The sequence below is a fragment of the Cheilinus undulatus genome, linkage group 21 (assembly GCF_018320785.1).
Source record: "Cheilinus undulatus linkage group 21, ASM1832078v1, whole genome shotgun sequence".
In the NCBI taxonomy this organism is placed as follows: Eukaryota; Metazoa; Chordata; class Actinopteri; order Labriformes; family Labridae; genus Cheilinus; species Cheilinus undulatus.
Window position 1 is genome coordinate 39,747,976 of NC_054885.1, and position 26,718 is coordinate 39,774,693.

Sequence of the window (26,718 nt, forward strand, 5' to 3'; positions counted from 1 at the left end):
CTCTGAACTGAAAACTTTTCAGCACACTGGCACTGATCAGCCCCCGTAAATAGTGGCTTTATGTCGAGCACAAAGACTTTTATTGTGAAGGGGTGTCGGGAGCGCGCTCTGCTGTAGGCTCTGCTCTTCTATCCGGTTGAATGCTGCGGGGAGCGGGAGCGCGCGCGGGCGGCTCCGTCGGTGTGACAGCTCAGAGCTGTCCACGTCAACACACCGAGAGGAGAGAGAGAGAGAGGGAGAGGGAGAGAGAGAGAGAGAGAGAGACCGGCGGCGGACATGGACTCCACGTCTCTGGTGAGCCTCCGCGTCCGTTAACGCGCATTTCCTCAGATATGCGGCTGTTTGTGCGCCTGTTGGTGTTGGTGCGCTGTTTGAGAGAGCATGCGGGACATTTGTTGCGTTCGAGCAGTTTGGGTGTAGAGGAGGAGGAGGAGGAGGGCTGCAGATTCTTCATCTATCACAGACAGATTCCTACCAACATGTTTGTTCGTTAGTGTGTGTGTGTGATCGGTCACGGTGCGAGTCCGTGCACGCGCAGGCCCGCTCGTGCAGCAGCGTTCTAAAGACAGTTTGTCGGTCCACGCGGGTATTAATAGTGCAGATGGCTCGTGCTGGCCGCGGGGACACAACTTATCTGGGTGTTAAGTTAACTCCATTACACCAGTGCCACACACTCACAGCTACGATCCACTCACGCGCACAAACACGCAGCTCCAGCTCCTGCAGGATCACCTGTGGACTCCATACTCGGTGTGTGTGTTCATCAGTGTGTGTTTATGAGGCACAGCAGTGTTAGGAGTGTGTGTAGTCGGTGTGTGTTTAAATGTGCGCCAGTGTTGAGCATGTGTGCACAGATCGTTGACGTGTAGAGAGGAGTAGGTGCCACGTCCACCGATCTCTCTCTCTCTCTCTGCCTCGCGCACCATCTCCTCCTCCTCTCCTTCCTCTTTCTTTCCTCTTTTTATCTCTCTCTCTTTTTTAAGTAAAGTCATTTCACTAAAGTCAGAGTGAGCTAAAGAGAGCCACGTACTTTTCTCTGAGGATGTCTGATGTCATATTAGCTCTCAGCAAGGCCGAGCATAAGGGGGGACTTCAGGGGCCCTGCTGCATGGGGGGGAGGCCCTGCTGCATGGGGGCCCTGCTGCATGGGGGCCCTGCTGCATGGGGGGGCCCTGCTGCATGGGGGGGCCCTGCTGCATGGGGGCCCTGCTGCATGGGGGGGCCCTACTGCAGGGGGGGGCCCTGCTGCATGGGGGCCCTGCTGCATGGGGGGGCCCTGCTGCATGGGGGCCCTGCTGCATGGGGGCCCTGCTGCATGGGGGCCCTGCTGCATGGGGGGGCCCTACTGCATGGGGGCCCTGCTGCATGGGAGGGCTGCTGCATGGGGGCCCTACTGCATGGGGGGCCACAGAGGTCAACACAAAAGTTAAACTGCTTTATTATAAGCCTAAAATGATAAGTTTAAAGACTCAAATCTGAGTTAAAAATTCCAATTTATTAGTTAAAAAATTCAGAACACGAAATTAAAATAGAAAAAATGTTTTTAAAGAGCAAACATACCAGGAGAAAGTTAAAATCACAAGTTTGAAAATGTCAAAATATGAGATCAAATTTGAAATCATGAGTTTAAAAGTCAAAATATGACTGAAATTTCAATTGAGCCTGATAGGTCAAAATACGGGACTAAAAAGCCAAAAATTAGGATTTAAAAAGTCAAAATATGAGCTAGAATTTAAAATGATGACTCAAAAAGTTAAAAATATGACTTAATTTCAAAATTGGGGGTGTAAAAGGTCAAAAAATGATATAAAAAGTAAAAATTATTCATTTAAAATGTCAAAATATGAAAAAAATGAAATAACGAGTTCAAAAGTCAAAATATGGGATTAAAAAGCCAAAGTAAGGAGTTGAAAAGGTCAAAATATGACTTAAGTTTAAAACTGTGAATCTAAAAGCTAAAAATGTGAACTATAAAGTCCAAATTATGAGTTGAAAAGATCAAAGCATGAAATAAAAAGTCAAAATCACAAGTTTGATTCGTAAACTTGAGATGAAAAAATTGAAAATATGAAATAAAACGCAAATTAATTTCTTTTCCCACATTCTTGACTTTTTATCTATTTTTTTCTTTCTCTTTACTTTTTCAGATTTTTAGCTTAACAAGGAGATTTTAGATCATCAGGTAGAAGTTTACATTTTTATACTGGAGTAAATCTGCAGAGCTCAGACTGGTGGGACAGTTAGAATACAAATATGATCTTGTGGGCCGGATATCATTTTTCCAGGGGCCGGATTTGGCCCCTGGGCCTTGAGTTTGACACCAGTGGCCTAATTAGTCACCGTTCTTACTAATGCAACAAAAACACACTTTCTTAGTAAAATTGTTTTTTTATGTTAACAGTCTGCAGGATAATTATGTCCGACTTCACAGCTACGCACTAAAAATTCAAATGAAACTCCTGAACATGTCCAACTTAATAAAAAAGATTTTATTTGAATGGTTTCAGTACTAAACCCCCATCAGACCCTCCGAACTCAGGTGTCAAACTCAAGGCCCGGGGGCCAAATCCGGGCCATGGAGCGATTATATCCGGCCCACAAGATCATTTCATACTTTAATGCTAACTGGCCCACCAGTATGAGCTCTGCAGGTTTCCTCCAGTATAAACATGAAAATGTTAAATGTTATTTAAAACATCCTTGTTAAGTCAGAAAACTCAGAAAACATAAAGGGTAAAAATATTTAGATATTAGTCACCAATTTGGACAGAAATGAGTGTTTTTATTTCATATATTCCATTTTGCATCTCACGATTACAACTTAAACTCATAATTTTGACTTTTTATTTCATATTTTGAGCTTTAAAAGTCCTGATTTCTGACTTTTATCGCTAATGTTGACCTTGTAGACTCATTATTTAAAATTTGATCACATATTTCTTCTTAATTCATGTTTTATACTTTTATCTCACATTTTGACCTTTAAAACTCAGGATTTCATAATTTTACCTCTTAAATTCACAATTTTGACTTTTTATTTTATATTTTAACTTTTCAGATTATATATTTTTATTATATATATTTATATTTTTTTTATATATTATTTGACCTTTGAACTCTAACCTTTGACTTGTAATCCCTTATTTTTTAAACTTTTTACACTCAGAATTGAAAAATGTATCTCCTATTTTGTCCTTCAAATTCATAATTTTGACTTTTATAACAAATTTAAACCTTTTAAACTCATGAGTTCAAATTTTATTTTATATTTAGACCTTTTAGATTCAACATTTTAAATATGATTTATATTTGACATTTCAAACTCCTAACCTTGACTTTTAATACGGTTTAATGTTGACTCTGTTAGGCTCTCAGGTAAGGTAAACTCAGAATCTGGCCTGTGCTGTGACTGAGTTTGACACCGCTGATCTAGTCGGTCTGCAGGACTGAGAACTTGAACTGTGGATAAACTCACTGTTTTGTAAAGTGTAGGGAAAGTTAGAGCTGTAAAGTACTAACGTTCCTCTGTTCCCATTCATTCCTTATGGCTGTCTCCCACTTCCTGACCCCCATCTGGCAACTTGTGAATAGAAATGCAAAGAAGTTTTTCCATTGCAAGACTTTAAGTAGCGCCATACTCTGCACAAAAGCAGAAGAAACTGAGAAACCTTTCTAACAGGTTAGAAACTTGTCAGCCCCAGAAGCAGGCAGGCATTCGTTTTAACAGCTCACCTCAGTCAGGACCACTTTTTCAAGGACACACATGATTTGCAGCTGTAAATACGTATAATTAGCATTTATTGATGTCATTTATATTTGGCGGTGTGGCTGGTCTGGGGTCCCCCCGCCCTTCCACCAGCCTACGAGGAAAGCCGGAGGCAGAGCGGGCAGCAGTGATAACAGAACGACACTGATGAAGACAGAAGCAGGATAAAGGAGGAGCTGGGGTGGAGGAGGGTTACGAAAAGTAAAGCAGCAAAGAGCAGCAGGTTAGAGCAGGTTAGTGTCATTATCCAATAGAAAGCTTAGAGCGAATCAGCTGGCCGTCAGCTGATGAGGACCTGCGTGAGATCAGCTGATCTGAACTAACATTTTATCCTTAATTTTTAACTTCTTGACACGGCTTTACTCCGCGGCTGTGGAAAATGTTTGGTAGTTTTCCACAAAATCAGGAGAGTGGTACTTATTAAGGACTACTGCTGTACAGTAGTACAGGACCCTTACCTGACCTGATACCTGGTAATTCCTTGGTTTGACCTCTGATGAGGAAGTAAGGATGCAGTTAGCAGCGTGATTCTGGTGCTGGCATTTATTCGCATAAAAACGAATTATTGGTATCAGCAGACGTGAATATTTCTGTGGATAAATCAGCTGTTATCAACTGTATGCACACTTTAGTCTGGGGTTTTAAGACTGACAGTACATCAGCTGAAATCTTCTTTCTTGTTCTTGCTTAAAGTTTTTAGTGTTTTTAGGACTAAAGTTTGAGCTCTGCCTACATTTAAATCTCTTTAAATGTTGTAGACATTGACATAGCTGATATGGCAAATATCAAACAAAAGAGAGCCGAGCTGATACTAAAATGTGAGACTCTGCTGACGGCGAATCATTTCCTGAACTCTTCACTAGTTTGCGTCTTGCTGCGTGCCGCCGTCTGGAACCAAACTGGTCTCCTTGCAGCTAAAGAAAACCAGAGAGCGAGGAACCAGGGGCACTCTCACCTGCACGTCCTCCATCGCTGTTGTGTTGGACATCAGGGCAGATCATCCCAGCTGGTCTGTGATGACCCCACCTATGAACTTAGACTTAGAGCTGGTGTACCCCGGATGGAACCATAACAGTTGTTTTAGTCTCTGTCAGGCTCAGACAACAGGACGTCAGACTGAGTTAGGGCCTTTCTGATCACAAACGGATAATTAACAGTTATTTTAAACAGCCGTCCCTTTAAGAACCCTTCATTTGCTCTGTGTGCACGCTCCCTCGTCTCGTCACAGTCATATTTTCTAACAAGCTTCAGCAGAAGAGGAAATAGAAACATCAGATTCATGGAAGTGTTGTGGTCGTGTTCTTGGCTAAACAGATCAGAGAAATCCTGTTTTACAGCAGCGGATACATGCAGAGTCTAAAATATGTCTATAATTAGGAGAAAATTTCATCTGAAACACTTTAAACAAAGGCCAAAAACTGTTGAAGAGCTCAGACTCTGATGTGGTTGTTGTGAGATGTCTGAGCAGACTAACGGCACGCTCGCTCTAGAGCTGTTAGATTAATCAACATCAGCGCCATCACACCACATGCATGTCTTAGTTTACTTAAAGTGTGATCTCTGAGTCCGGTTTAATATTTCTTGATACAGTTTGATTTCTGCAGAGATGTGATAATCTAAACATGCAAATATTTAAACATCATATTTTAGAGTAGTTTACAACAAATCCTGCCTTCCCTTATACAACAATTCAGATCATGTTTGCAATATAAATCCAAATAATCACAATTAGACATTTTTTTCAAAGGTGTTCAGCCCTAATTCATCGAATATTAGCTTTTATGTTATGGGACAGATTTTTTTGCCTTAAAAATACATAAGAGAAGGAACTTAAAAGATAATTGCATTTATTTAAATTGCAATTCTGGGGAAAAAACACAGTTGCATTATTTTCCTAGTCCAAGTCTGCACAGTGAGGAACAACTGAGAGAATTTGGCTGCAGCTTTACAGACTTTAGTCTCATGTAGGTCAGATTCAGCCTCCTCAGACTCCGGGATTTCGCTGTTAAAGGTTCACAGTGATTTTACTTCACATCCACGTCGAGTGCTTGTGTCTGCTCATGCATGAACATCTGTGCTGGAGCAGTCTGTGCCGAGGAAGTCAACCGTGCTTGGTCAAACAGAGTACATTTCTATCAAAGATTGAGTCCAGGCGTTTCACTTGAAGGCCGTTTTGTGTGCGCCGCATCTCATGCTTCTGTGCCACCAATCACATGTAGAATCTAGAGAATAGAGGGTTCGCCTGTGTTATTCTCTCTGGGCTGAAAACTGTGCATGGTTGTCATGATGAACAGAGAGCCGAGTTTACCTCACTGTAACAAACGTGTTCATCCTGATTAGAGCCATGAGCTAAAATGCATCTTTTTATAAAGTTGTTCTCTAAACTTCAGTCATCAGTCAATCTTTCTATTTCCACACTGTTGTGTCACTTCTGGTTTGTGCTTTTCAAAGTAAAAGCCCAATCTAGCATGTGTTTGGAGAAACTTCCTGATTCTGAAAAGCTCCCTGCATGGTTGCACTATACCAGGGGTGTCCTAACTTTTTCCACATACAGAAATATATAAGAATGGTGGGGAGACTTTCATATTCCTCATCTTGAGGGTATTGAAGTAAGACCAACCCAGTGTAGGTTAACACATGCTGAGCTACTGAATAGACCTGAATGGCTTGTTAACGGCTGACAAGGCAAACAGTCATTTTCAGGATCTGGGGGAGTGAATCAGATTACAGGGGTCCTCGTTTGGCCCTGGCTACCACTGGTCCTCACATGAAATGCTATTGGGACTGCTGTGTGCTGCAATGATCTATCAGGACATGAATAATCAATATATCTTCTTGTCAAAATGTTTGTTTACAGAATCAACATGGTAGCACTGCCCAGCACTGAAGCTAAAAAGTACAATAGTAGAGTACAAGCTTCATCATCTCATGTGGGCCATATTTCATTTTATTTCTAGAATTTGTTGCAGGCCAATCAAAAATGGACTGCGGGCCGCATTTGACCCCAGGGCCATAGTTTGGACACCCCTGCACTGTACTCTGAAGGGAGGTTTTTAAAGATTGACGGAGCTGTGACAGCAGAGAGACGCGGCCAACATGCAGCAAACCTGCGTTTAGTGTGAAAGCTGCACCTGCAGGAGCAGACATGCATGCTTCAATGGCTGGAGTCACATGTTGGTCTATGCAGCCAATCACAGAGCAGCTTCTATGCTGAGCTCTACCGCGTACATCACTCTAGCCCAGTGTAACTCAACCAAAGAGCCAAACTGTTGAAAAATACCTTTAAGAGCCACAATCTAAGTGGTGAGAAGTGTAAAAAATGGCTTGAAGGAGCATTAAAAGTAAACTAAAGGTGGAAAAATGGTCAAAAAGCAGCAAAAATGTGTGAAATACAGCAAAAATGGTGAGAACAAGTGGAAGAAGGTTCAGAAAATAGCAAAAAATGGGTGAGAAGTGACAAAAAAATGAGTTACAGGTGGCAAAAATGGGCAAAAAGTGGCAAAAAATGTGTGAAAATTGACTAAAATGGGCAAAAAGCACTCAAGAGTGGCAAAAATGGCCAAAAGTATAGGAAACAAGTTGTATTTAATGGCAAATGGTGGCTTAAATGGGCGAAAAGTGGCAAAAAATTGGAAAAATTGGATAAAAGTGGCAAAAATTGGATAATAGTGGCAAAAGAAGTGGCAAAAATTGGCAAAAAAATTGGAAACAAGTGGTATTTATTGGCAAATGGTGGCTTAAATGGGTGAAAAAAAGCAAAAAAAATTGGAAAAAATTGGATTAAAGTGGCAAAAATTGGTTCAAAGTTGCAAAAGAAGTGGCCAAAATAGGAAACAGGTAGTATTTAATAGGAAAGGCAGCTCTAATGGGTGAAAAGTGGCAAAAAAAATTGTGAAAAGGGCAAAAAAAGTTTGCCTTTAAGGTTTTCTGGAGGGATGATATTTCAAAGTAAGACATTTAAGAGCCACAGGTTGAGTATCACTGGTCCAGCCTGGTGGTTGAGGATATGTAGACCTTGAACTCTAGATGTGCATTTCATCTAAACTGTGACTTTACATTTTATAAAAGGTTTCAGTGCGTTCATTATGAGCAGAAACTCTGGCAGAAAAACCTTCCTGAAAGCCGACATATTAATATAAACCTTTAAAAACCACAGGATTAAAAAAAGAATCTTGTGGTTGAGTTTCATCCTAAAGTCAACTTTATCTCAGAATAAAATAATAAAGATAATTATTAGTGGTTTTGTCTCTGTGCATCGGACCGGTAGACCTGCTGTCACTGACCCCCATAGCCCATCCTTCAGAAACACACTGGTGGACCTCTGCTAAAGTTTAGATGGGAGATTCTCGAAGGGACAGACCTTCTGATTTGGAGTTTTCAGACATAAAAAGACCACAATCTGGGGCTGGTTGGCTTATTTCTCATGTTCTGGGTTGGTAAATACTCTACAAATATATGTGCAACAGTATAAGAGGGTTTCTCCTTCTATGTCGTCACTGATTTTCATTTTTAACTTTATTTTAAAGCAGCAGAGAACACACTAAAGCAGGAATCTCCTCTAATTTCCTTCTAATAAAGCCACATTTACAGACACTTATTCAACTGTTGGGCGGGTAGTTTCAGTGATGTGTTCAGGTTCATCCATCACTCTCTGTAAAAAGCAGCTCCCTGAGGGCCAGGCAGGACCAGGAGCTGGTTACAGGGTCAGATTGAGTCCACTGAGATCCTCCAGAGTGGATTTAAACTGGTTCTACTGGAGCGACTACTTCTGCTTCATTTGTTGTATGTAGTTTTGCATTTAGAGGTGTAGCTTTAACACATGAACACTACAGAGGGGGAGGGCCGGCTTCATGTGGGCGGAGTATCTGATGTGACTCCTGATTGGATCAAAACAGAGCTATAAAGTTAGTTGAAGCTAACCCGAGCCTGTGAACAATGGCGGCCATTAAAAGGTTAGCGTGGATGCAGCTGTAGCAGCAGTTTGATCAGAACTGATGCTAGAGTCGATGTTTGTGGATTTAGTTTTACGGTTTGGCCTGAAGTTCTCACCCAGGACTGACCCTAAAGAGCCTCAAACTGGTCTTTACCTGGGGCCTGGTCCTGGACATTAGTGTTAGCAATCCCTGTGTCTCTGGATGCTGGACTCTGGATGTGGTGGGCTCCTGGTCTAAGTTCTGTGATACACTCTGACTGTGAATCTATGCTAGTCAGTGCATAACAGAACTTTGTCCCGGGGCTGGAAACTCATCACCAGGACAGACGGACGATGAGGAAGAGTGTGCAGAACAGAGGATGTTTTATGGATATTTTTACACCTGAAAAGAAAGGTGTAAAAATAAATGCATGCAGATCTCTGCAGAACTAAAGAAACTTCTAATCAGCAGCAAAGAAGGCAGCGTACAGTGTGGACAGGAGTTTAATTTGAATTCATTCACATGAAATAAATGTGGATGCATCCTGACAGGTTCAATCGTGTTGTTCTATCAGGACTGTGTGTGGATCTCTACGGTGTTGTGACTCATTAAAACCATGATTTTGAAGATTTTTCTGTTTCTTGTTGCAGGAACCTTCACTCTACACGGTGAAAGCTCTTTTTATTCTGGACAATGATGGAAACAGACTTCTGTCAAAGGTACGCCTTGATTCACACCCACAACTTTTTATCTGTAACCACAGAACTGCACGCTGCACATAAGTATTATTTTATTAGTATTATTTTATTAGTTTAAATATTATTTTAATTAGTATTATTTTATTAGTATATTTTATTAGTTTAAATATTATTTTAATTAGTATTATTTTATTAGTATTATTTTATTAGTATTATTTTATTAGTTTAAATATTATTTTAATTAGTATTATTTTATTAGTATGTTTTATTAGTTTAAATATTATTTTAATTAGTATTATTTTATTAGTATTATTTTATTAGTATTATTTTATTAGTTTAAATATTATTTTAATAAGTATTATTTTATTAGTTTAAATATTATTTTATTAGTATTATTTTATTAGTATTATTTTATTAGTTTAAATATTATTTTGTTTAACTATTATTTTATTAGTATTATTTTATTAGCTTAAGTATTATATCAATAGTATTATTTTATTAGTATTATTTTATTAGTTTAAATATTATTTTAATAAGTATTGTTTTATTAGTTTAAATATTATTTTAATTAGTATTATTTTATTAGTTTAAATTTTATTTTATTAGTATTATTTTATTTGTATTATTTTATTAGTTTAAATATTATTTTGTTTAACTATTATTTTATTAGTATTATTTTATTAGCTTAAGTATTATATCAATAGTATTATTTTATTAGTATTATTTTATTAGTTTAAATATTATTTTAATTAGTATTATTTTATTAGTATTATTTTATTAGTTTAAATATTATTTTAATAAGTATTATTTTATTAGTTTAAATATTATTTTAATTAGTATTATTTTATTAGTATTATTTTATTAGTTTAAATATTGTTTTGTTTAACTATTATTTTATCAGTATTATTTTATTAGCTTAAGTATTATATCAATAGTATTATTTTATTAGTATTATTTTATTAGCTCAAGTATTATATCAATAGTATTATTCTATTAGTATTATTTTATTAGTATTAGTATTGTTTTAATTAGTAGGCTATTATTTTATTAGTATAATTATTTTATAAGTATTATTTTAATTAGTATTATTTTATTAATATGAGTATTATGTATTAGTATTATTTTATTAATATTAGTATTTATTAGTTTAACTATTATTTTAATTAGTACTATTTTATTAATATGAGTATTATTTATTAGTATTATTTTATTAAATTAATATTTATTAGTTTAAATATTATTTTAATTAGTACTATTTTATTAGTATTAGTATTATTTTTTACTTCTATTTATTAATTTATTTTATTTACTTCTATGACTTTTGCCCATGTCCATGACCCACTTCTGGGCCCTGAGCCACCATTTGAGAACCCGAGCTCTAATATGTACTGAAGAAAATGCTGACACACCTTTAATGACCTCTCCCCAGTCTGTCCTTGTGTTTTTCTGCCTAAGTGGAGAAATGAACGTCAACATTTTCGTCTCCTTGATGAAAGCTAAACTCACTTTAGAGTTTTTGTCATCAAAGATCTATTTTTAGCTCGTCTAGTCTGGATAGTCCACTCACAGTTTTAGTCAGTCTTAGTCGATAACATTCCCCCTGGTTGGTTTTCTTTTTAACCCTTTATGACCTTCAATAGAAGGCAAAAAGACAGAATGTTTATCAAAAATAAACTATTTACAGCAGCGCGATCAGATGAAGTGCGATTCGTGAGCTACGAGGAAACAACGCGATAGGTTCATGCAGAAAAACGCCGTCATGTAAAGTAGGAAGTGCTGTGAAAAGCAGCAGTCTAGATCGTATTCTAGTATATTGTTTTGATGTGTGTGCTTTGTACTACATTTCTGCAAAGAAGGAAGGATATTTCTGGAGGGAAACAGAACTCTGGGGCTCACTGAGTGTGTGATATTTTAGTGTTACTCCTTCAGTTTAATGTGCATAAAGAATTATTGCTCTGTCATTTTTGGTTAGAAGACAGAAAAGCGTTGGGAGCGCCAGCGCTCCTGCAGGTCTTAAAGGGCCAGCACCATAAAAGCCAGAGCGTATGACCCTAGGGTTGTTGAGATTTTAGGGAATTAAATCCCTGAATCAAAGATAAAATATGAATGTAGTAGGTGACATGGGACATTTATATCTCTGGTTTTATTCATGCTTTTGTAAAGAATCAGGTCTTTGAATTCTAATCTGTGGTTTTATTTATTAATCTATTTATTTCTCAGTGAAGCAGCGTTGATTTGTTTCGTGTGTTTGTGTTTCAGTACTACGATCGGGAGTTCTACCCGTCCATGAAGGAGCAGAAGAACTTTGAGAGGAACGTTTTCAACAAGACGTACAAAGCAGACAGTAGGTTCCTCCAAGCTTCTTTAGAATATCTGAACAAAATCAACCAAAGCTGAAGGAAAAATACCAGAAATAATGTTTAAAAGATCTTACAAAGCAGTCTGGTTTGGTTCAGTCCAGATCTGTCCTGGTTTAGCTCTTTAAACTCTGATCTTACCCGTGTTTCCTCAGCTGATGTCCGTCCAGTCTCTCTCGTTCTGACGGGAAATCCGTCTCTTCTATTGGCTCAGCTCAGTAGAGCTGGTTCTTCATCTGCTTCCAGTTTGGTTTTTAAATGTGGATTAAATACGAAGGAAAGGATGGAGGAAAGAAAGTGGCACTCAAACAGGAGCTAGCTACAGCGGCTCACATTAAAGAGTGGTTTAGTAGAACAGACTCGTTCATGAACGGCTCACCATTCCTCGCTCTCTCAGCCCACGAGGTTTAGTCTGCTGACAGAACATCAGCGTTTACATTAAAGACTGTTTGAGACTAAAGGAGGATTTATAGATGTTAAAGAGACTCAGCTAGACTCTCAGATCAGGACCAGACTCCTCTAGACTCTAGGCCACACTAGGAGGTCTGAGTATTAGTGATCTGGATCACCTCCAGGTAAGTGTAGGGTAGGGCTGGGCAGCTAATCGCAAATTAGATTCAATCACAATATGAACTGCTGCAATTTACAAATCACTAGAGTTGCAATATTTCTTTTGCAGCAGAAATTTTATGCACATAACGCAAACATTCACATTTTTAAGAATAAAAATTCCAGCTTTACTAAATGTTTGTTTTTCTTATTTAAAATGCTGTTGAGATAAAGATGATAATCCCCCTTCAATATAGCAATCCATGTCAAATTTGCAATAGTGCCAAGATAATCACAATTAGATATCTGTTTGAAATCATTTTTCCATAGAATATTATATCTAATATTGTGTACGTTATAATTTAGAAGGATTTATTGAAAAATATATAAGACGAGGAACCTAAAAATAATTACATATTAAATCGCAATATTGGGGAAAAAAAAATCACAATTAAATGATTTTTGCAAATCGCTCAGCCCTAGTGAAGGGATCATAATAAACGATCGACCCCCACTTCCTGTCTAGGGCTGGGAAATTAGTCAAAATGTAGATGAAATCACAATTGTTTTGAAATAGCAGTTTAATACATTTAAACAATGCAGAGGTGTTTCGCTCCACACATAAATGCAAACATTCAAGTATATTGAATGTTTTTCTAGAATAACTGACAAAAGTTCCTACTTTCCTTGTTTTTGTGTATTTTTGTCTTCAAAATAAGAAATCCATAAAATCATTATTCCCTTCATTACTGTTCATATCAAATTTACAATATAGGACAAAATAATTACAGTAAGACATTTTTGTTAGATTGATTTGGATTTTGGGGGGAAATGTGCTTAGAAATGTTTAGATATTTATGCAGAAATTTGAGACATTTATTGTCACTTTTTTAGGAATTCGATTTTTCGGGGGGGGGGGGTTGCTTTGAAAATTTAAAGTATCTTCTAGAAAATCTGATAAATTTATTTGTAATTTTTTAGGAATTTGATTTAAATTTCTTTGGAAATATGTTTTGAAAATTTTAGGTAGTTTTATGAAAATTTTTAACATTTATTTCTAAATTTGCGGGATTTGATTCAAATTTCTGGGGAAATTAACTTTAAACTTTTCTGTAATTTCATGAAAATCTGAGAAATTTATCTGTGAAATTTTAAGAAGTTGATTAGATTTTTTTTGTGAAGGGGTTGCTTTGAATTTTGAAAATCTACTTGTAGATTTTGGGAGATTTGATATAAATTTCTTGGGGAAATAGTTTTGTGTGTTATAATATAGAATGGTTTATAAGATGAGGAACCTGAAGAATAATCACGTTAAATTGCAATCACAATGTTGGGTGAAAAAATCACAATGAGATTATTTTCCCAAATCGTTCAGCCCTAGTGAAGGGATCATAATAAATGATGGACCCCCGCTTCCTGACCCTCTGACATTCTGAGTCATGTGATATCTAAGAACCAGTGCATCCCCGTCCTCTAGAGTTCCTCTGGAAGAGTCCGTGTCTTTGTTTGGTCCTGAGCGCTCACACACGTCTCCAGTGTCGTCTGAGACGCCTGCAGCGTTCTGACACTTCCTGTTAACTCTATAGACGCTCACGGCTCTGCTAGAGTCGACTTTAACCCAACATTTCATATTTAAACAGGTCACACGTGTTCTCCTCCTCACAGGAACATTCTCACTGTTGTTTAAATTTAACTTTTAGATGTTTTACTCCCCTCGTCTCCTTATCCCCTCCTTTTGTCCCTAACTCCTCCTGCATTCCTCCTCTCCTCCTCTTTCGTCTCTGGGTCATACTATCTCCCTCCCTTTGTCTCTCTCTCCCCCTCTCTGGTTTTCTCACCCTTCTCTCCTCCCTCCATCCTCATTCTTGCTCCACTTTCTTTCTGAGAATGGACATAAATGCTAAATAAGACTGCTCTCTTTAATCAGTTTGCATTCTGCTCCTCATTAAAGCACAGATATCACTAACCTGCTCCTGCATTCATGCTTCTACCTGCTTCAGGTAGAAGCATGAATGACTGAAGCCGCTGCTGTTTTCTTCCTATCTGGAGCATCAAAGTTAACCTCAGATGTCACTTTAATTTACTACGCTTTAAAGCCATTAAGGACAAAAATGTCCACCTCCAAAAAACTGCTATAAAAACTTAACAGGTTCATATTTTTTCTGCTTTTTTTGCATAAATCTGTTAAACAACTTCAGCTGAGCTCAAAACTACCAAACATTCAATCATTTTGAGGATTTTAACCCTTTAAATGCCAGTTTGATTACTTAGAGTCAACGTTGTTTTTATGAAAAAAAGCATAAAGAAAAAAAAGTGATATCTTCCTGAAACCAAATGTTAGACGGCTGGAGCGTTATTTCTACATCCAGCTTGGACATGTCCATGATTAGCCAGAATATTGACTTTGAGGCATTTTTAGTATTTGTGTAGCATCTGATTTAAAATTTACTACCCTCTCAAGTCATTAAGGACAACGACTCTAAAGGGTAGTAAATTTTAAATCAGATGCTACACCAAAACTAATAATGCATTAAAGTCAGTATTTTAAATAATGTTTGACGTACCCAGGACTGATTTAGAAAAACACCCCCCACCCCCCCAACATTAGTTATCTGGAAAATAATTACTGTTTTGTGTGGATTTTTTAGAAAAATATGACCATCCTGTAATCAAACTGGCATTTAAAGGGTTAAAATCCTCAACATGATTGAATGTTTGGTAGTTTTGAGAACAGCTGAAGTTGTTTAACAGATTTATGCAAAAAAAGCAGAAAAAATGATCAATCTGTTAAGTTTTTATAGCCGTTTTTTGGAAGTGGACATTTTTGTCCTTAATGGCTTTAAAGGGTAGTAAATGTGTTTCAGTGTTCCTCTGACCTATTAGAGCAACTGAAATTTGAATTAAAAAATTTGCCTAGAAAGAAACTTTGTTGCAAAAAATGAGCCCATATGCACGAACACAGCCAAGATGGTGAGCAGAGAAAGAGGAAACATTTACCCAAATGGACAAAAATGTCCTTAGTGATGCCTGAGGGTTAAATAAGGTTAAACGATATTTCTGTCCTAACCTCCCTCTCTCTGCTCAGATGAAATCGCGTTCCTGGAGGGGATGACCATCGTCTATAAGAGCAGCATCGACCTCTTCTTCTACGTGGTGGGAAGTTCTCAAGAGAACGAGGTAAAGAGAGGCCGCTGCCTCTCATTTTAACAGTGATAACAGAATGAAAGTGAGTTAAAGCTCTTTATCCATGCTTAAAGGATGGTGTTTTATGACTTTATCTGCAGAGTTGCCCACACTGTTTCCTCTAGGTCCCTCCTGGTCTGGAGGTTAGGTTACACCTCTTATAGAAAGCCTGGGTTCAAATCTGACCATGGCTCCTCCCACATGTCATTCCCATCCTCTGTCCTTTCAAAATAAAAGCCAAAGTCCAAAAAAGATCATAAATAAGACCCTGAAACCTGCTCATTTCTAGTTTTAACCTCACTATAAACCTGATTAATGTGAGCTAAAGTGCTGTGAGACTAATCTTCTGTTTCTCTCTCTGTAGCTGATGCTGATGTCCGTCCTGAACTGCCTGTTTGAGTCGCTCAGTCAGATCCTCAGGTACGTCTCTCATCCCGTCTTAAGCCTGATTCTGTGCCAGCCAATGCTAGAGGTCCGTACAGACACGATGTCTCCTCTCTTTATATGCAATAACTGCTGACTAATCAACTACTAAACGATAAAGAGAAGCTCCAGCTCCAGGTGAATATGTTCAGGTTCAGTCGTTGTGGTTTTCTGCACACAAACAAGCAGGAAATGTGATGATGGGATCAGGATCCGGCATTAAAATCTCACAGCTGAGTAGAGATAGAGCAGAGTGTTGCAGGAGGAAGATGTGGTGGTCATGATGTAGACTCATGCGGCGTAGCTACATCCTGCTCCAGGACCATGCCCCATCTCTGCAGGTATCCTCCCAGCTGACTGCAGGTATGCAAGGGTCCTCCTGCAGATTAGACCCGATCCAGGCGTCGACTCGGACCGACTGCCTGTAAATGGATCCGAAACAAACGCCAACGCCTCAGCGTCACCAGCAACATCCAGCCGATGTTTGCAGGGATTCAGTGCAGAAGTACAAATCAGGGTTTTTTTCTTTGGGCTGCCAGACCAGACCAGACCCCAAACTTCAGTCTGCTGCAGCCCAGTATCACACCTGGAAATCCTCAGGGACTCACCAGAACACAAGACTCAAAAGGATCAAAAAGTAAACGCTTGGTTTTGATCAGTCATCTCCAGAGTGACTTAAATTCTCCTTCCTTCTGTAAACTCTTCTCCTCTCTGTGGAGCAGCAAACTCTTTCCTAGCAGCATTACTGTCTCTGTAGGCACCGATAGAGTGGCATCAGTTAATCCAACACCATTTAAACCATGACACTGGTTCCATACATCAGAGAAATTTAAGGACTAAAAGGTAGCATGAGTTAAAACTTCTGGTGACTTGAATTTAACAGCATCACAAACAGGATTTGCTGAAAAACGTTCTAGGTTCTAGTTCTGAAGTCACATTTGATCCTGTGTTTCTGTGAGATCTCATGTCTGTGGAATCTCCACTGTGAGATCGGTACTAACAGCAGGTACGCAGTCAGACTGAGCCGTCTAGTCCAGAGGATAATAACCTTAAAAATCAGCTGAAACTGTCCCTACGTCTGAGGTCTCCAAGGGTTTTTAAATCAGTTTAGATTTGCAGTTGCAAATCTGCAATTCCACACATTCTAGGAGTGAATGCATGAATAAATAAATGATATTTGCTGATAATTGCATCAGAAAATAACCAGAAATCCCAGTCTTCTCCCCAGAATGACTGCACATTATTAAAAATGATGGCTTCAGTGCTAACATGCACAGACAGAGCTGCTCAGAGAGTCACTGTGAAGGATTTGGTGAGAAAAAACCCATCTGAGCTCATTTTACCCGAATAAAATCAGGATTTCATTAAAATAATCATATCAGACAAACACAGCAGTGAAATATCGACGCCCTGTTCTCATCTTAAACACGCTTGGAGGAGCAGAGATTCATTAATAAATCCATCTCTGTGTGTTTCAGCGTGTGTGCGGCATGCATCCCTCACATCATCGGCCAAACAGCAGCTGATGGGGTTGCCATGGCAACAGATGCAGCAGTAATGCCGAGTGTGAGCGACGGAGAGCTTATTATACCGTTAGAGAGATTATCGGCTTTTAGACGTCTCAGTGAAAAATTTAAATGTTCTGAGTTTGACATCAGAGAGAGCTCCTCTGTTCCCGTTAACGGGGAGATTTTTTTAAATGTCAGACATCCAGAGAGGAGAAAACCAGCAGCCACATGGAGAAACCATAAATGTCACATTTTAAAGGTACAGGATGATCGTTTCTGAGATTTATACTTGTTAATGAAGTCTGTCTCCTGGCTCCAGCATCCTCTGTGTGTAAAAATACTGTCAATGTTCCTTTAAGTCAAAGCAAAGTCACTCAGCAGAATTATTAAAGCAGTCCTTACACTCTTAATAATATTTTACTATTATGGGCTGGATGAGGCTAACCTTTACGTCTCCTCGCAGGAAAAACGTGGAGCGGAGGTGTTTACTGGACAACATGGAGGGAGTGTTTCTGGTCGTGGATGAAATCATCGACGGAGGGTGAGAGAGGAATTCTAGCCTGTTTGTACCTTTTACTGCAAAAACTCGAATCTAAGCAGCTCGGTTTGTCTGCTTCTGGTTACAAAAAGAAATATCACATAAAACTTATTTCAACAAGTCCGGATGAACATCTTAGTAGAGATGTAAAACACAAAACTTAGACCTGTTTGGCCGGTAACGAGTAAAAATGTCAGCGGTGAAGTTTACTTGTTGGTTTTCTTGAAATAAGATGTGCCGTCTGAATCAGTCAGTTCTCATTTTAGGTGTAAGGCCGGCCATGGAGGAGAGAGAAAGTCTGGGAAGGATGTTAACATTCCTCACCACTATGTGGCGCCATTGAGACAGTGATTTACACTGAAGTAGCTGTAGCATGCTGCCAGTTAATGTGAGAAAGAAGGATTGTTAAAGGAGCGTACGGCCTCCTGGACTTTAGGAGACCCTCTGAGGGGAAGGGACTGTCTGAGGCCCAGCCAAACTGCTGACAAAAAAAGACTAAAAATGGCTGAAAAGATGGCGAAATGTGACTTTAAGTAGCAAAACTGGGCTGAAAGTGGAGAAAATTGATATAAAAAGTGGTCAAAGGGGTTAACAGTGCTAATACTGGCTTAAAGAGGCAGAAATGGGCCGAAAATATGGTGCAGTGGGAATAAAAAGGGGTTTAAATTGGCAAAAATGGGGCAACCAGAGCAGAAAAATAGGCAAAAATTGTCATAAATGGGCAGATAAAATAGTGAAATTTGTTTGAAATTTGTCATTTATGGGCAGTAAAAAGTGGTGACAATGGGTTGATAGTGGCAATAATGGGTCAACCGTGGAAACAAAAGAAGGAAAGTGGCAAGAATTGATTTAAAAATGGCAAAAATAGTTAAAAGGTAGAAGAAATGGGCAGAAAATGTGGTGAAATGGGGCTGAAAAGTCAGGAATGGGTTTAAGTGGCATTTAAAGTGCTAAAAATGGCAAAAAATTGTGGGAAAGGTGATAGAAAGGGCTTAAATGTGGCAGAACTGGTGTAAAGTGGGAAATAATAGTGGGAAAATTGGTTTAAAATAAATACTTTAAACATCAGAACAGGGCAAACTTACTTTTTGATTTGCTTTGATTTCATGTTTTATTTGACTTTCAGCTCATTTTATGCTTATATTTTCATAAGTGGGTAAAGTATAACCCTACTACCCTAACCCTAACTTATGAATATATAATAACATGAAAAAACATTTTTGTTTTTTTAAAGTCATCTGCCGACCTCCTCTCAGTGCCTCACTACCCCCTAAGGGGTCCCGACCCTCAGATTGAGAACCACTGCTTCAGAGAGTTACCTGAAGAACAGAAGGCCTTGCTTTAGTCTCTGTATGTTCATTTATGATTACGGGACATTAGACTGCGTTTGCAGTGCGCTGGTCCCACCAGACCATCCAGAAATGCTTAGCTAGGCTCAAAATAAAATGATTTTCTAAAACGTTCTAGATCTTGTTAATTAACCCTTAAATAACTGGGTGGCTGTGTTAATAATGAATGACTGTTAATGGCTCTCACTCTGGCTTGTAACCCTGGAAAGTCCTGACGTTGTTCTCTCTCCTGATTGGTTGATTTTTTTTCTGTCGTCAGGGTGATTCTGGAGAGCGACCCCCAGCAGGTCCTACAGAAGGTCAACTACAGGGTAAGAGAGCTGTCAATCATCCCAATCTACCAATCAAATCCATTGATGAGTTGATTAAAATCCTTAAACTGTTCACACTCAGATCAGCTGATCGGCCTCCTAGCTTCTCTCCTTGTCTGCTTCCTGCCTCCTCCTCACTTTTCCTTCTCTCCTTCTCTCCTCTGATTGGTCAGCTAATGTCAGAGCCAGCCTATGGCTTCGTCCTCTTTGATTACATCACCGGTAACGTAGACGGCCAATCAGAAAGGAACCAGCTGCTGTAGGCAGACAGACAGACAGACGGAGGGTGAGAGAGAGAGAGGGAGGGCGAGAGAGAGAGTAAATGGATGAGTGATGGCGGTGAGGTCAATGAGAGCGTGCTCACTAACACAGGACTGCAGTTTCTGATCTTTAACACATTGGCCACCTGGTGGCGCTAGAGGAGGAGTCTAAGGATGCTTTCATACTGATAGTCGACGCTGGCCCCGCCCCTTTCTGGGCGAGAATATTCCATCTGAATGACAGACAGACAGACGGGGAGTTATATCCTCCTACATCCCAGCGTCCTCAGGTCCCCTGACCACCACAGATCTAGACCTCACACCAGGGGTGTCCAAACCATGGCCCGGGGGCCAAATATGGCCCTCAACAGAGCATGATGCTTGTGCTACACTGTATTATTCTTAGTTTTGAAACAAGGCAGTGCTACCATGCTAACACTGTAAACAAACATTTGAAAAGTTTATATGCTGGTTTTTTAAGGATTAAACTGAGACAACACTAAAAATAGCATATTGGCACCAAAATAATAAAGATATCTTGATTTTTAACACCTCAGTGGATTACAGCAGCACCAATGATGTTCCAGGGGCGGAGCCAGTGGTAGCCAGAGCCAACCAGCGCCCCCTGAAATCTGATTGGTCCCCCAAAATCCTTAAAAAAGATTGCCTATTTGCCTAAGACCCCTGCCTTAGACCTTAGACTAGCGCCACCAGCATGGCTACAAATCCTAACATGAGTTTTGATTGGCTGAGCTGTTAACCAATCACAGGCTGTGCTAAGGTTGTCAGGTTTTTTATGGTCTAAGACTCTTGATACCGCACATTTTAAACAATACAGCCTTGTTTTAACGACAAAAAAAGTACTGAAATTGTGAAAAACTTCGTCTCAGGCCTTGGCAGTAAATTGGTTTTATTGCTGAATCATTCTGGTGGAAAATCTCCTCCACCATTCCCCTCAGAGTTTGCCCAGTTTAGTATGGGACAGCACTCTTACTTTTGCAGCAATGACACTCTCCTCCTGACACCATCCTCACACTCCACATCCTTGAAGACAAGTTTACAGATTAGAATTTATCCCCAGAAGAAAGATTCGGTTTACTTTACTTATTGATGAACTAAAGCAGAACTTGTTTCGAGTCATTTCAGTAGTTTCTAAAGTCATACATCAGTTTTGGTTTGAAGAAACCTGAGATTTTATTTCCAGGCCGTTTCCTCAGACCTGACTCCACCTGAGTCATCAGAATCAATCCTAAACTCTGCTGGCTGCTGTGAATGTCTCTGATTGGCTGTTCAGTGAAGATCTGATGCTGTTTGCCGTGCTCCGTCAGGTTTTTAAATCAAACTTTGCTTTTATTTTCCCCTCATAATGTGATGTGTGTTTTTCTGTTGCAGGCGGATGAAAACCCACTATCTGAACAGAGCGTTGCCCAGGTAACGACACTCAGACACTAATGGGGTTAAACCACGGGTGTAAAACTCGAGGCCCAGGGGCCAAATACAGCCCGTGGTGCAGTTACACCCGGCCCACCAGATCATATTTTTATTATAACCGTCCCACCAGTATGAGGTCTGCAGATTTCCTCCAGTATAAAAATGCAAACTTAACCTTGATGATTTATAACATCCTTGAGTCATAAAAATGAGAAAAAGTAAACAGTAAAAATAATTTGATAAAAAGTCAGGAATGTGGGGAAGAATTTGAGGTTTCTCTATATTTTCATTTTTGTATCTCACAGTTATGACTGAAAGTTATGGTTTTGACTTTTTATCTCATATTTTTACCTTTTAAAATCATAATTTTGACTTTTATCTCAAGTTTTGACCTTTTTCAGCTCCCAACTCTAATTTTTAGCTCATTTTTTTACCTTAAAAACACTGTTTTGTCATATTTTGACATTTAAAACGTGTGATCTTGATGTTTACCTCATATTTTGACTGTTAAAAACTATGATTTTGAATTTAATCTCAGTGTTTGACCTTTTAAAATTCATGGTTTCAGTATTTTATCTCATATTTTGCCTTTTAAAAACATTATTTTGACTTTAAGTGTCATGTTTTTACCTTTTAAACTTATAAGTTTGACTTTTTATCTCAGCTTTGGAGTTTTTAACTTATCATGTTCACCTTTTAATCCCAAAATCAATTATCACCCGTGCCAAGTTTTTTATTCCCATAATTCAATACTGGTGAAAATAATGTAGACATTTTATGGTTAAATGTAGACCCTGTTAGGCCCTCAGGTTAGACCCAAGTTCAGAATCCGGCCCCTGCTGTGACTGAGTTTGACAGCCCTGGGTTAAAGCATCGAGAACACAGACAGAAGCATGCAGGAACGATGCGTTTGCTGTCTTTATCCTCTGATCAGAACTCAAAGAAGAGTTTTATGTTTTATAATGTAGACTCAAAGTTAGGAGGCAAATGCAGAAAAGAAACAGAGAAGTTTTTGCAGCATTTAGCGGATAATCAAAACACACAGATATATTTCTGCTGTTTACCTTGTTTCTCCACTGTTATTAACATTAAAATCTCACTTCTTCCTCTGCATCAGACTGTTAACTCCTGTTATAGAAAGCTAAACCCCCTCACAGCAGAGGCAGCTGGTTCATGGTTCTGCAGGAGGGCTGGGGCTGCAGACGGACCGTCCCAGGCCGTGTGGATATTCTGCATGAATAATCTGCTCTGTGCGTTCAGATATTATGTGTTTGAACCTGAACACATGCAGCTACACTATGCATTAAGAACATGTCTTCAGTGATGACCTGGCAGATGCCGGTTACAGTGGCTGTTTGAGGGTCAGATGCAGTTTCCCTTCAGTAAGACTGGGTTTAAATGTGACAACATTCAAACAGGTTCTACAACAATACAAACACTGATTTACACCTAAAGCACGCTCCGATGATAACACTTCAAAAGGAGGAGAGAAACGGGTTTCATAGGATGTAGTCAGCATATCTGATGTGACACCTAATTGAACTGAAACTTTGCAAAGCTATAAATAAACTCACAAGGCCCATAGATTGTCCAGATTCACCAGCTGCATAAATCTCCCAAGAATAAGTGGATATCACCTGTTCCTGGTCAGAAAATGACCGGACCAATCAGTGTCATCGAAGGCAGGCGTCCTTGCTCTTCTCCTGACCGGCTTCAGCAGCAGTTTAATTTACCAACTGGCTCCACTCATAGGTTGGGGCGGCACTACATCATGTTTTGTTGCTCTGGTTGACCTGTAATGAAAGTGACAGGCAGTGCCTTTGTGAGTTTTATTCTGAAAGGTTCCCAAACACAGTCTACGGGGTGTTGTCCAAATAAACGTGAATATATCTGGTGTCACAGAGATGTGGAACATTTAACCTGAAGTACCTCATTGCTGAAGGTCTGTCATTCTCCATGTGGAGAGTGCTGAGCCGTCGCTCTGGCGCCCTCTAGTGACCAGCTGCCACTGCCTCACTCTAAAACACTAACAGACTGATCAGAAACATTTTAACATCTGTCTGCACACTCAGCCTGGCTCCTCTCTACACTGATCGACCTGTGTGTGAGTGAATAAATACATGTATGGATCGATCGATTAAATAATCAGATTAACAGCAACGAGCAGCGTGGCTCTGAATAAAGCACAGATGTGAAACTGTCACTGATCAGATCAGTTTCCTCTGTGGAGAGTTTTTTCTGAGTCCTATCTTCTGCGATTTCCTGATCATGTGACTGTGTCTTTGCTCGAGTGTTTCTGTGCTTTAAGCTTTTCTCTCTCTGTTGCTTTAACTTCAACAGCACATAACAGAAAAACTGGCTCTGACTACTAACGTAAGTCTGCTAACTACACAACGCTTCTGCTGCACACACTGTCAGAAACTGAAACAAATATTAGAGACAGGTGCTTTAAAGGGGAGCTACGCCATCAAAAATGCAGGAAGAATCCTGCAAAATATCTAAACTGCACAAATATGATGGAATTTAGGCAGTGTGCAAGATTTTACCAGCATTATAAGAAAAATAAGACAAAAAAACACCCAGAATTTTGTGTGGACTTTTTATTCTGTGGCATTAAAGTGTAAAAAAAAATCTTTCAAATTTGTACTCACATAAAGTTTAAAGCATGACAGCTGTGTTAGAATCAGCTCTGTGGGACTGAGAATTAAACCTGAGCTCTGTGCGCCCCCTGCTGTTAGAATGAGGAACTACATACCAGAGCTGAAGTTGAGTTTAGGGGTAATCAGTGATCAAACTTTGTGTTTCTCCCTATTCCAGTATGTATTACATTTCTTTATTTATAGAGCATCAAAGTGTTTTAAAGCACTTTACAAAGGCAGAAAAAACATCAGACTGGCCCTAAAATCCTGAGAACAGTAAGAATTTAGAAAAAAACAGATACACTTAAGGACACAAAATGATTAAAGGGATCTGAAAATATCAGTTAATCAGAAAATTTAAAAAATACATCGTTTAGTTTTGGAAAATGTTCCTACTCTGTATAGAGCATTTGTTAATTTAATATGAAACTGTCTGAAAATCTCAAACCTAGAAAGAGATTATTAACTCAGTCAGTAAAACGTACTTCTAAAGGCCTTTGAACACCAGACGATTAATTCACACAATCATTTTACCAAACCTGTAGCTCAGTGGTGGGCAACTAGTGGCCCTGGGGCCACATGTGGCCCTCCTCCTCACTCAGGACGGCCCCCAGGTCAATTTCAAAAACCAAGGAATTGTGAAAATGGAAGAAAAAGTGATAGAGGCTGCTGCAAAAGCATGAAAAATAGAAATATTTCTATAATTGTCTTTGAATCAGAGATATAATCAGCTGTATTTGTCGCTAAAATAAATTTACATGCTCTCCAAATGCCTGTGTATTTAAAATATAAACTTAAAACAAAAAGTAAGGCAATTTGTGTTTGGTAAATTATTTCTTTGTTGTAACAATGCTTCTTGGTAATAAACCTTATACCGCTGGAAAGCCTGTTTATTACCCTTTTAAATGATGCCACATTTGTAAGGATCATGCATTTGTGGGATGAGCAGCAGAGCTGAGTATGTGGGTTGCACCCATGAAAAATGTGCCAAGTTTATATGTATGTGTGTGTGTGTGTGAAATATACTAAAATACCCAGGAAGTGTTACACTATTTGCTGCAAAAGCAGTTAAAACTGGCTTAATTTCTGTGTTTAGCTGATTCCCCTCTTTGTAACAATGTTGTGCTCTGACATAAACTGAATTTGCCCATCTCATACTGTAGCTTATCAGTGCAAGCTTTAAACGCCAGAGATGTAAATCTTTACCTGCTGAATATGCAGAGTTTATTTTGCCTCAGGAGAGCTCAGATCTGACCAATCAGAACGCTCCATGATGCCCACAGTAAGAGTTTTCAGGCAGATGAACCAGAGGAATGAAGTCTTATTTTCTAGATATAGATGAATAATAATGTATTAGGATTTGTTTTAAATCAGCAGAGTCTCCATCTGTCTCCCTGATGAAGTCTAACATGGGGTCAGTCTGCCCTCTAGTGGTCAAACAGCTGAAGGTCAATCAGAACAACAGGCCTCATTTTAAACATTTAGTTTTTAATCTTTATCATTATATTTCTTTAAACAGTTTAATTTAGAAAAATACTACCAAAACATACCAATAATAAAGTTACTGGTGAAATGAAGTCTTTTATTTTAATAGTGAGCAGAACAGCTCTTCTCTCTCTGGACTCACTGATCTGTTTCTAGAATAAACCCTCTGGGCTACTGGTTAGATTGAAATCATGACAAACTGTGTCATAATGTGCAGAAAAACAACGGATCTGCTCGGTGGAAACACAAAAATATAGAAAAATATTTTTGTTTTAACTTTTACGCACCATACTGTGATATGAGTCTTATGGCTTTCCTGTTCTGTTTGCAGGTTCTTCAGTCGGCGAAGGAGCAGATCAAATGGTCCATCCTGAAATGACTCAGAGCATTTAAACATTTAGGATTTTTACTTAGACCTATTTTTCTAACTGCAGACTAGTTTATAAACCCCGTAACCAGAGCTGAGGTTTCATCTATGATGGTGTTTTATTATATGAGACGTGCTGTTAATTTATTTAGTTTTAGAGCGATGTTACTGAGAAAATAAAATGGCCAAATGACACCAACAAACACTAAAATCAACAGGATTATCTGCTAGTAATGATCTGTTACTTTTATTTTGGCGGGGCAGGATCTTCCCCTCTGATAACAGAATGTAACTGTAGGATTAAGATGCTGTTTATGTTGATGTGGTTTTGTATTTTAGTGATTTATAGACTTTCAATTTACACTGTTTTATAAATGAAGAATTTATTCAGCCAAAATGTTAAATTTCTGAATATTTCCCTTTACTAAAATCTCTTTATTGGTGCTTTATTCTCATTATTCACTAATATATGAGGCTCCATAAGAAAATACACTTAAAGAAAAGATGTTTGCAAAGGTAGAAGACCCAATAAAGCTTTAATAAAATGACCTGGAGTCAAACAAACACACTTTAAAATGTTGTTTCTAATATATATTTCTAAGTTTGGTGTTTAAGACCATAATTAAAGTTTGTTAAATTATTGTGAAGTAAATTAATGCTGCTTAAAACACAAAACTGAGCTAAGTTCATGAAGGAAATCAAACATCTGCACATGTATTGGATTTTCAAAATAAAAAGGGAACTTGGTGAAAATAGTCCATAAAGATCATATTTTAAACTTTTTTAAAAATATTTAAAATATCAACAGACATGAAATATTTCCCTAGGTGTAAAAATAAAAAAAGCCAAAGACAGACTAACCGTTCTGTTTATATTTGATATTTAATTGAACTGATTCAGATGTTTTGATTGTGAATCTGATAATAAATCTGTATACATAA

The 26,718-nt window shown here is 38.6% G+C and overlaps 1 protein-coding gene across 4 annotated transcripts; it reads left to right on the forward strand.

The window, feature by feature from the left end:
• The first annotated feature begins 160 nt into the window (after positions 1–160).
• On the forward strand, positions 161–26,718 carry copz2 (COPI coat complex subunit zeta 2). Of its 4 annotated transcripts, none has more exons than XR_005991393.1 (10): positions 161–294; positions 9,330–9,398; positions 11,637–11,721; positions 15,369–15,460; positions 15,831–15,886; positions 17,861–17,938; positions 19,544–19,595; positions 19,769–19,881; positions 21,248–21,286; positions 25,742–26,718. XR_005991393.1 is itself a non-coding variant. In XM_041778335.1 (10 exons), exons 1-10 carry the CDS (start codon positions 277–279, stop codon positions 25,787–25,789), a joined length of 570 nt encoding a protein of 189 aa, XP_041634269.1. In that variant the 5' UTR covers positions 161–276; the 3' UTR covers positions 25,790–26,718. The 4 variants fall into 4 exon arrangements, 2 of the variants coding, with proteins under 2 accessions (XP_041634269.1, XP_041634270.1); XR_005991394.1 differs by lacking the exon at positions 25,742–26,718 and adding an exon at positions 23,627–23,647; XM_041778335.1 differs by lacking the exon at positions 19,769–19,881 and adding an exon at positions 23,627–23,659.